Source organism: Oncorhynchus gorbuscha, linkage group LG11 (genome assembly GCF_021184085.1).
Source record: "Oncorhynchus gorbuscha isolate QuinsamMale2020 ecotype Even-year linkage group LG11, OgorEven_v1.0, whole genome shotgun sequence".
Taxonomy (NCBI): Eukaryota; Metazoa; Chordata; class Actinopteri; order Salmoniformes; family Salmonidae; genus Oncorhynchus; species Oncorhynchus gorbuscha.
In genome coordinates, this window is record NC_060183.1 from 70,628,383 (window position 1) to 70,640,770 (window position 12,388).

Sequence of the window (12,388 nt, forward strand, 5' to 3'; positions counted from 1 at the left end):
CTCTGACCTGTTTAAACTCCCAGCAGAGCCCCAAGTCTAATGTGTATATCCTCTGACCTGTTTAAACTCCCAGCAGAGCCCCAAGTCTAATGTGTATATCCTCTGACCTGTTTAAACTCCCAGCAGAGCCCCAAGTCTAATGTGTATATCCTCTGACCTGTTTAAACTCCCAGCAGAGCCCCAAGTCTAATGTGTATAACCTCTGACCTGTTTAAACTCCCAGCAGAGCCCCAAGTCTAATGTGTATAACCTCTGACCTGTTTAAACTCCCAGCAGAGCCCCAAGTCTAATGGGTATAACCTCTGACCTGTTTAAACTCCCAGCAGAGCCCAAGTCTAATGTGTACATCCTCTGGCCTGTTTCAACTCCCAGCAGAACCCAAGTCTAATGTGTATAACCTCTGGCCTGTTGATGTTCATGTGTTAATGTTCTCCGTGTCCATAGCCAGAATGCGTTTCCAGTGCATGGTGATCTAACAGGTTTCCTGTTATATTCATCAGAGGTGTAGGGAGGGTGATGTCTGCGAATCCAAAAAATAGTAATTATACAGATGATTAACAAAACATGCACACGACAGTATTCATACCTTGGTTTCTGTGGTGAATGTGAATGAAAAAACTGTTTTGATAATGGTTTTCATACACATACCTTGTCCACAAAGTAGAGGCCAATGTGTTGTTTTATTGAAGAGGGAAAGGGAAAGGGGGATACCTAGTCAGATGTACAACTGAATGCATTCAACTGAAATGTGTCTTCTACATTTATCCCAACCCCTCTGAATCAGAGAGGTGCAGGGGGCATTGATCGTAAGGGAGAAGGATGGTACATGTGATCTGCATAACGTACCAATACCAATTGAATACCTTTGTATGCATCCTCGTCTGTATACCTGCAGACAGACTCAAAAGTGTGCAAGTTCAGTCATCTGCACCCAACACAGCTAGCCTTCAACACATTCTCATAGCCTTCAACACATTCTCATAGCCTTCAACACATTCTCATAGCCTTCAACACATTCTCATAGCCTTCAACACATTCTCATAGCCTTCAACACATTCTCATAGCCTTCAACACATTATCATAGCCTTCAACACATTATCATAGCCTTCAACACATTCTCATAGCCTTCAACACATTCTCATAGCCTTCAACACATTCTCATAGCCTTCAACACATTCTCATAGCCTTCAACACATTCTCATAGCCTTCAACACATTCTCATAGCCTTCAACACATTCTCATAGCCTTCAACACATTCTCATAGCCTTCAACACATTCTGATAGCCTTCAACACATTCTCATAGCTTTCAACACATTCTCATAGCCTTCAACACATTCTTATAACCTTCAACACATTCTCATAGCCTTCAACACATTCTCATAGCCTTCAACACATTCTCTTAGCCTTCAACACATTCTCATAGCTTTCAACACATTCTCATAGCCTTCAACACATTCTCATAGCCTTCAACACATTCTCATAGCCTTCAACACATTCTCATAGCCTTCAACACATTCTCATAGCCTTCAACACATTCTCATAGCCTTCAACACATTCTCATAGCCTTCAACACATTCTCATAGCCTTCAACACATTCTCATAGACTTCAACACATTCTCATAGCCTTCAACACATTCTCATAGCCTTCAACACATTCTCATAGCCTTCAACACATTCTCATAGCCTTCAACACATTCTCATAGCCTTCAACACATTCTCATAGCCTTCAACACATTCTCATAGCCTTCAACACATTCTCATAGCTTTCAACACATTCTGATAGCCTTCAACACATTCTCATAGCTTTCAACACATTCTCATAGCCTTCAACACATTCTTATAACCTTCAACACATTCTCATAGCCTTCAACACATTCTCATAGCCTTCAACACATTCTCATAGCCTTCAACACATTCTCATAGCTTTCAACACATTCTCATAGCCTTCAACACATTCTCATAGCCTTCAACACATTCTCATAGCCTTCAACACATTCTCATAGCCTTCAACACATTCTCATAGCCTTCAACACATTCTCATAGCCTTCAACACATTCTCATAGCCTTCAACACATTCTCATAGCCTTCAACACATTCTTATCTCTTTGTTGATTGATATCCATTGAATTGTGTCCATCTTCTGTTTTAGAATGATTTGCACAAATCTGAAAGGATAGATGGTATCATCATAAAACAATATCCATTTAGATCATATAAGGGACCAACCTTACAGTTTTTCTCAGTCGCTTTGGTGCATTTTTCACATCATCCCTAACATGTGCAAAATAACAAGTGCATTTCTCAGAACAATTTGTACAAACTGCAATATACAATGGATATGTTTCTAAAGCTAGTCAGTCACTAAAAATCCATAGTACATCTCTCAAAAGTAAATATTCATGCCAATGATCATGTCAGTGTCATCAGAATGAGAAGTCATTGAGTCATTGTTCACGAACAAGGTCGTCAAAATGTTTAGGCATGTTGTCAATGTAACTGTGTACTTTGACAGTAATACCTGATGTAAACTTAGGCTACAGTTTGGATGACAGTTACTGTATTGAAAATGCACAAGGCTGCACTTCTATGGCATATAGCAATTTCAACAGTACTATTTACATATTACTGTATGTGGGTTATTGATTGAAAGAGACTGGACAACCCAAGGGGCACAAAGGAAAAACAACTAAATTAGAAAGAAACACAGGAAACCACCCCGAAGGCACAACTTTGCCCACAGCACCGTTGTGCTGTCTCTACACATCCAGACGTTCCTGTCTGTCGGCCCACATATTCTCATCCACATCACACCGGATATTTCCCTTCCAATGCAACGTGGAAAGAATCTTTTGGAATGCCTTATCCATCCTCTGCAGGCGTCTACTGTGATGTCCTCACATGCTGCATCCATTGCAGCCAGCAGGGTCATCTGTGTGTGTGGCGGACGATCGTACACCTTCCACCTCCATGCTGAAAAGAACTACTCATTTGTATTAAGGAATGGTGAATAAGGTGGGAGGAATTCTATGAGCATCCTCGGGGGGGTCACAAACCATTGCCTTATGATGTTTGATCGATTGGAAACTCACATTATCACAAATGACCACATACTTTGGCAAATCCTCTCTAAGCAGACCCCTCTCATCATCAGGGATGAGAGCCCTGTAGAGAGTCTCTAAAACGTTGAGTAGATGCTGGGTGTTGTATCGCCCTGTAAGGTGGATATGGGTTAGGACACCATGCTCCGAAATAGCAGCACACATGGTGATATTTCCTCCCCGTTGGCCTGGCAAATCCACAGTAGCTCTGTCTGTGACCGATGATATTCCGACCCCGCCTTCTGCATTTGGTCAGGTTGAAGCCAGCCTCATCCATGTATAAAAAGTTGTGAGAGGGTTCACTTGATTCCAACTCCATTATACGCTATATCCCAGAACACACAGTTGAATTTGTTTTGGTAAGGAAGAGTGACATAAAATGTACATATATTGCATGTTCCTTCCACAGCAATGGACATGTGTGCAGTTTATGCTTACTGTACTATGTATCACTATAAAATGTTGCTGTAAAGTAGTTGCATAGATATATGTTTTACCTGTACATACTGGTACCGTAGCTCCTTAACTCTGTCCTCATTCCTTTGGAATGGTACACGGTACAGCTGTTTCATACTCCTCTGGTTTCTATGCAGCACCCTGTCGATGGTTGAGATGCTAACCGTATGGATGTTTTCAATGACATCGTTGTCTTCTATAATGGTCCTTTGTATTTCCCTGAGTCTCATGGCATTGTTTACTCGGACCATGGTGCAAATAGCCTCCTCCTGTTGAGGTGTGAAAAGGCGTCCTCTGCCACCGGTTTGAGGTAATCTTGCAGTCAGTCCTATGTGGGGAAATGCAGTGATGCATCGCATACTTTCACATAGACAAAAACTATGCGAACACACATTTTACTGTAAAGCATACAGGTGGGTGCATGTAAGGTGCAGTATGTATCTGTATAGAGTATATTTCTGTATGCTGTGAAATACAAGTGGACTACTGTAATATGAAGCATTGTAGGAAGTATACAGTATACTGCTTATATACAGTAACAGTGCACTGTACATTGGTGGACATACCTGTTCTCTCTTCAAAACGTTTGAACTATTGAGGACACGGTTGATCTCCCAATATTCGGCTGCACCCTTCGACCCGTCTCAGCCATTGTAAGGCCATGATTGACAACATGGTCTACAATAGTGGCCCCTATGTCCTCTTCTGCCTCTTCCTCTGTTTTGCCTTCCACCACGCATCCTTGCTCCTCTTCTTCCTCCTCTTGGCTGTTGACCCTGTTCGTTTCCTGGTCCATCCATTATTGGAAAATTGCAACTCTGTGTTGTGGTCTGTCTATATATGCTTGCCAATTGATTCTTCAATAGATGCAACTTTGAGCAATTTAGACAACTGGTTGATTGTTGGTTGAACATTCCTTCATGAGTGAGGCTCAATTTCACCTGCACGATTCATCAATTCACGTTTTTGTACAAAAGGTCTAATAGACATGTGTAAAACTATGCTTGACAGTTTATGACAAATAGTTTAACAATTTTGCATGTAATGGCTTATGCAAGGAACTAATGCCTAGATGTTTTGAGGGGTAAGACTATTCAACGGAGAACCATCTACTATATTTTGATCAACATGACATGAGCAATTGATAATGTGGAAAAAAGCTGACACTTGTACATTATCAATTGCAATTTGTTCAAAAGGAATAAGAAATTGCTTTAATGATGTGCACAAGTGACTAGATGATTTGGAATTTGTACAAGTAGTATCAAGAATGGCACTTTTGATTTGAGAAATGCATCAAAGCGACTGAGAAAAACTGTAAATTGAGGAGATCTTTACATGTTTCAGTTACTGTTAGTGCCTGAACCTGCTGTCTTTTCAAATCCAAATGTTTCAATCGGCCAGTTAGGTCCTTGAAAGAACCCCCCACCAACTAATGAGGTTCCTCTATGAACCACACCTCCTATGGGGTTCTTGGAAGAACCTTTTGGGGGCTATTTTCAGTGCCAAGAACCCTAAGGTTCTTCAAAGAACTTTGAGGATCTTAGAAGAAGCCTTGTTGAAGCCCTTGTTTTTAGAGTGTAGTTATCTTAGCCAAACAAGACAACAACAGTCTTTCATCTTGGTCATGATGACCAATTAAAACAAATTCAAAAGAGCAATAAAAACACAAATAGCTGATGCCCCCAAAAAATCTAAATGAATGGGACCTGTCAGCCATTGCTACCAGTACGGCACCATTTGTGTGGTAGTGTCTGTATATTTGTTTTTGTGGGGTTGACACGTGGTGTTTCATGCTATCTTAAATCATGGTACACCCAGAACTAGTAAATGCTAATCCAACCAATCTAAGACACAGTCCACTCAGACGCTGCCGGCTGCACAGCCAAAACCTCTGTCTCTGGAGAGTGTGTGTGTGTGTGTGTGTGTTAGAGAGAGATTGAGATAGGGAGAAAGAAGTGAGAGAAATGGAGGAAGGAAAGAGAGAAACTGATAATGAGATGATGATTTGAAAGAAAGACAGAGGAAATTGACTGACAACTGTGTGTGTGTGTGTGTGTTTTGATTTTGAGTAATTTTTGTCTGTGAGAAAGAGACAGGGAAGGAGGTGTGAGAGAAACTGACTAACAACTAGGGACATTGAGAGTGTGGGCTAAAGTTAGACTTGTTTGCTTCATTTCATTAAAATATTCATTTTTTGACTATTTGTGTTCAACTTTGTCAGTTAAAGAGATTTCTCTTCCTTCCCCTGTAGATGATCAGGAGTCGTCATGGACGACCGGGTCTCTGTCACTCAACCTGAAAAACCATTACAGCTTGAGCAGCACGGACCAGCCCATCACCTCCACCCCTGCAGGGCCACTCCAAAACCCCCCCCTCACCGCTTCCCAGGTGGATGGTGCCGAGTCCTACCTCAACCTCCTCAACCTGGAGAATGGGACCAAACCACTGGGCTCTCAAAACGGGGGGGAGACGGAGACAGACACACTCATCAGAAGAATATCCAATGGGAAGCCAGGGCAGAAAGACAGCTCGGAAGTGTCGTCAAATGAGATTGTGCGGTTCGAAACAAGGAATTTGACAGCCCTGGATGAAAGGTAAACTATCTAAACACAGCTTAGTTTATACATCTTACTGTACAAATCTTTCTTGAAGACCAGCCACATTTGAGAGTAGCCATATGCCAGAGGGCCTATTCAATGCAACACACACACACACACACACACACACACACACACACACACACACACACACACACACACACACACACACACACACACACACACACACACACACACACACACACACACACACACACACACACACACACACACACACACACACACACACACACACACACACACACCATTGCCTGGTCATGATTATACACAATGTATTGGAGCTCCTATTTGGCAGTCACAGACAGTACAGTCCCTCTCTTTCATCTAGAAGAAAAGGAGTCAGGAGCTGCTAGCCTCCTCTCATCCCCACACAACAGAACAGGCTTCCTCTCATCCCCACACGACAGAACAGGCCTCCTCTCATCCCCACACAACGCCACATGCCTCCTCTCATCCCCACTCAACAGAACAGGCCTCCTCTCATCCCCACACAACATAACAGGCCTCCTCTCATCACCACACAACATAACAGGCCTCCTCTCATCCTCACACAGCAGAACACAACAGAACAGGCCTCCTCTCATCCCCACACAACATAACAGGCCTCCTCTCATCCCCACACAACATAACAGGCCTCCTCTCATCCCCACACAACAGAACAGGCCTCCTCTCATCCCCACACACCAGAACACAACAGAACAGGCCTCCTCTCATCCCAACACAACATAACAGGCCTCCTCTTATCCCCACACAGCAGAACACAACATAACAGGCCTCCTCTCATCCCCACACAACAGAACAGGCCTCCTCTCATCCCCACACATCAGAACACAACATAACAGGCCTCCTCTCATCCCCACACAACATAACAGGCCTCCTCTCATCCCCACACAACATAACAGAACACAACAGAACAGGCCTCCTCTCATCCCCACACAACACAACAGAACAGGCTTCCTCTAACAGAACAGGACTCCTCTAATCCCCACACAACATAACAGGCATCCTCTAATCCCCACACAACAGAACAGGCCTCCTCTCATCCCCACACAACAGAACAGGCATCCTCTAATCCCCACACAACAGAACACAACAGGACCGGCCTCCTCTCATCCCCACACAACAGAACACAACAGAACAGGACTCCTCTAATCCCCACACAACATAACAGGCCTCCTCTCATCCCCACACAACATAACAGGCCTCCTCTTATCCCCACACAGCAGAACACAACAGAACAGGCCTCCTCTCATCCCCACACAACATAACAGGCCTCCTCCCATCCCCACACAACAGAACACAACAGAACAGGCCTCCTCTCATCCCCACACAACAGAACACAACATAACAGGCCTCCTCTTATCCCCACACAGCAGAACACAACATAACAGGCCTCCTCTCATCCCCACACAACATAACAGGCCTCCTCTTATCCCCACACAGCAGAACACAACAGAACAGGCCTCCTCTCATCCCCACACAACATAACAGGCCTCCTCTCATCCCCACACAACATAACAGAACACAACAGAACAGGCCTCCTCTCATCCCCACAAAACACAACAGAACAGGCTTCCTCTAACAGAACAGGACTCCTGTAATCCCCACACAACATAACAGGCATCCTCTAATCCCCACACAACAGAACAGGCCTCCTCTCATCCCCACACAACAGAACAGGCATCCTCTCATCCCCATACAACAGAACAGGCCTCCTCTCATCCCCACAAAACACAACAGAACAGGCTTCCTCTAACAGAACAGGACTCCTGTAATCCCCACACAACATAACAGGCATCCTCTAATCCCCACACAACAGAACAGGCCTCCTCTCATCCCCACACAACAGAACAGGCATCCTCTCATCCCCATACAACATAACAGGCCTCCTCTCATCCCCACACAACATAAGAGGCCACCTCTCATCCCCACACAGCAGAACACAACAGAACCGGCCTCCTCTCATCCCCACACAACAGAACAGGCCTCCTCTCATCCCCACACAACAGAACAGGCCTCCTCTAATCCCCACACAACAGAACACAACAGGACCGGCCTCCTCTCATCCCCACACAACAGAACACAACAGAACAGGACTCCTCTAATCCCCACACAACAGAACACAACAGAACCGGCCTCCTCTCATCCCCACACAACAGAACAGGCCTCCTCTCATCCCCACACAACAGAACAGGCCTCCTCTAATCCCCACACAACAGAACACAACAGAACAGGCCTCCTCTCATCCCCACACAACAGAACACAACAGAACCGGCCTCCTCTCATCCCCACACAACAGAACACAACAGAACAGGCCTCCTCTCATCCCCACACAACAGAACAGGCCTCCTCTCATCCCCACACAACAGAACACAACAGAACTGGCCTCCTCTCATCCCCACACAACATAACAGGCCTCCTCCCATCCCCACACAACAGAACACAACAGAACAGGCCTCCTCTCATCCCCACACAACAGAACACAACAGAACAGGCCTCCTCTCATCCCCACACAACAGAACAGGCCTCCTCTAATCCCCACACAACAGAACACAACAGGACCGGCCTCCTCTCATCCCCACACAACAGAACACAACAGAACAGGACTCCTCTAATCCCCACACAACAGAACACAACAGAACCGGCCTCCTCTCATCCCCACACAACAGAACAGGCCTCCTCTCATCCCCACACAACAGAACAGGCCTCCTCTAATCCCCACACAACAGAACACAACAGAACAGGCCTCCTCTCATCCCCACACAACAGAACACAACAGAACCGGCCTCCTCTCATCCCCACACAACAGAACACAACAGAACAGGCCTCCTCTCATCCCCACACAACAGAACAGGCCTCCTCTCATCCCCACACAACAGAACACAACAGAACTGGCCTCCTCTCATCCCCACACAACATAACAGGCCTCCTCCCATCCCCACACAACAGAACACAACAGAACAGGCCTCCTCTCATCCCCACACAACAGAACACAACAGAACAGGACTCCTCTAATCCCCACACAACAGAACACAACAGAACCGGCCTCCTCTCATCCCCACACAACAGAACAGGCCTCCTCTCATCCCCACACAACAGAACAGGCCTCCTCTAATCCCCACACAACAGAACACAACAGAACAGGCCTCCTCTCATCCCCACACAACAGAACACAACAGAACCGGCCTCCTCTCATCCCCACACAACAGAACACAACAGAACAGGCTTCCTCTCATCCCCACACAACAGAACAGGCCTCCTCTCATCCCCACACAACAGAACAGGCCTCCTCTCATCCCCACACAACAGAACACAACAGAACTGGCCTCCTCTCATCCCCACACAACATAACAGGCCTCCTCCCATCCCCACACAACAGAACACAACAGAACAGGCCTCCTCTCATCCCCACACAACAGAACACAACAGAACAGGCCTCCTCTCCAGTGGGTGGGTTTGGTGACGAATACGTAGTGAGGGCCAGCCAACAAGAGCATACAGGTCGCAGTGGTGGGTAGTAATATGCGGCTTTGGTGACAAAATGGATGGCACTGTGATAGAACCCATCCAATTTTCTGAGTAGAGTGTTGGAGGCTATTTTGTCAATTACATCACATAAGTCAAGGATTGGTAGGATACTCAGTTTTACAAAGGTATGTTTGGCAGCATTTTGTTGCGAAATAGGAAGCCTATTCTAGATTTAATTTTGGATTGGAGATGCTTAATGTGAGTCTGGAAGGAGAGTTTACATTCTAACCAGACACCTAGGTATCTGTAGTTGTCCACATATTCTAAGTCAGAACCGTCCAGAGTAGTGATGCTAGGTGGGTGGGTCGGATGCGGGCAGCAATCGGTTGAAGAGCATGCATTTAGTTTTACTAGCATTTAAGAGTAGTTGGAGGTCACGGAAGGAGTGTTGTATGTCATTGAAGATCGTTTGGAGGTCTGTTAACGCAGTGTCCAAGGAAGGGCCAGATGTATACAGAATGGTGTCGTCTGTGTAGAGGTGGATCAGAGAATCACCAGCATCAAGAGCGACATCATTGATATATACAGAGAAAAAAGTCTGCCCGAGAATTGAACCCTGGGGCACCCCCATAGAGACTGCCAGAGGTCCGGACAACAGGCCCTCCAATTTGACACACTGAACTCTATCTGAGAAGTAGTTGGTGAACCAGGCGAAGCAGTCATTTGACAAACCAGGGCTATTGAGAATGCGGAGAGTCGAAAGCCTTGGTCAGGTCGATGAAAACGGCTGCACAGTACTGTCTTTATTGATGGTGGTTATGATATCGTTTAGGACCTTGAGCGTGGCTGAGGTGCGCCCATGACCAGCTCTGAAACTAGATTGCATAGTGGAGAAGTTAACCTGTTTGTTAACTTGGCTTTTGAAGATTTTAGAAAGGTATGGTAGGATAGATAAAGGTCTATAACAGTTTGGGTCTAGAGTGGCTCCCCCTTTGAAGAGGGGGATGACTGTGGCAACTTTCCAATCTTTAGGAATCTCAGACGATATGAAAGAGGTTGAACAGGCTAGTGATAGGGGTTGCAATTTTGGCGGATAATTTTAGAAAAAGAGGGTCAAAATTGTCGAGCCCAGCTAATTTGTAGAGATCCAGATTTTGCAGCTCTTTCAGAACATCAGCTATTTGGGTGAAGGAGAAATGGGGAGGCTTGGGCAAGTAAGCTGTGGGGGGTGCAGAGCTGTTGCCCGGGTAGTGGTTGCCAGGTGGAAAGCGAGGCCAACCGTAGAAAAATGCTTTTTGAAATTCTCGATTATCGTATATTTATTGGTGGTGAGTGTTTCCTAGCCTCAGTGCAGTGGGCAGCAGGGAGGAGCTGCTCTTATTCTCCATGGACTTTACATTGTCCCAAAACTTATTGGAATTAGTGCTACAGGATGCAAATTTCTGTTTGAAAAAGCTAGCCTTAGCTTCCTAACTGACTGTGTATATTGGTTCCTAACTTCCCTGAAAAGTTGCATATCGCGGGGGCTATTCGATGCTAATGCAGTACGCCACAGGATGTTTTTGTTCTGGTCAAGGGAGGTCAAGTCTGGAGTGAACCAAGGGCTGTATTTGTTCTTAGTTCTAGATTTTTTTAATGGAGCCATGCTTATTTAAGATGTTGAGGAAAGCACTTTTAGTGACGGGATGAGGTCAATATCCTTCCAGGATACCCGGGCCAGGTCGATTAGAAAGGCCTGCTCGCTGAAGTGTTTTAGGGAGCGTTTGGTAGTACATCTCTCTAGTATGTATTATACTAGGTAATGTAGTTGTGTTGAGGTTTGGTAGTACATCTCTCTAGTATGTATTATACTAGGTAATGTAGTTGTGTTGAGGTTTGGTAGTACATCTCTCTAGTATGTATTATACTAGGTAATGTAGTTGTGTTGAGGTTTCGTAGTACATCTCTCTAGTATGTATTATACTAGGTAATGTAGTTGTGTTGAGGTTTCGTAGTACATCTCTAGTATGTATTATACTAGGTAATGTAGTTGTGTTGAGGTTTGGTAGTACATCTCTAGTATGTATTATACTAGGTAATGTAGTTGTGTTGAGGTTTCGTAGTACATCTCTCTAGTATGTATTATACTAGGTAATGTAGTTGTGTTGAGGTTTCGTAGTACATCTCTCTAGTATGTATTATACTAGGTAATGTAGTTGTGTTGAGGTTTCGTAGTACATCTCTAGTATGTATTATACTAGGTAATGTAGTTGTGTTGAGGTTTCGTAGTACACACTATATTTTTAGCGATGAGGACACATTAAAAGTCAGCCTCTCAATTGAATTCAAACATAATATGTTTACATTGCCTAAGCAAATGAAAGAGATAATAAACAAAAGGCAAATGAACAGTCAACATAACATTCATAAAAGTTTAAAAGGAATAGAGATATTTGAAATGTCATATTATGGCTATATACAGTGTTGTGACGATGTACAAATAGTTGAAGTAGAAAAGATAAAATAGATGTTGTGTTCAGTGTGCACATAGTCTTCTCTTGACGTTGTACACAGGGGATATTGTTTTTCAGAATTCTTTATGCAGAGTCTCAATTTGGTGTTTGTCCCATTGTGTGAATTCTTGGTTGGTGAGCGGACCCCAGACCTCACAACCATAAAGAGCAATGGGTTTTTGCCAGATCCTAAATGGAATGTCACATTTTATGTTCCTTTTGATGACGTAGAAGGCCCTTCTTGCCTTGTCT

The 12,388-nt window shown here is 44.6% G+C and overlaps 1 protein-coding gene across 1 annotated transcript in view; it reads left to right on the plus strand.

The window, feature by feature from the left end:
• The window catches only part of LOC124047717 (capon-like protein), a 186,704-nt gene that overhangs the window by 72,033 nt on the left and 102,283 nt on the right, over window positions 1–12,388 (plus strand). Inside the window, exon 9 of the mRNA XM_046368020.1 lies at window positions 5,810–6,152. Coding sequence (XP_046223976.1) covers window positions 5,810–6,152 — 343 coding nt within the window. The remainder of the gene's footprint in view (window positions 1–5,809; window positions 6,153–12,388) is intronic.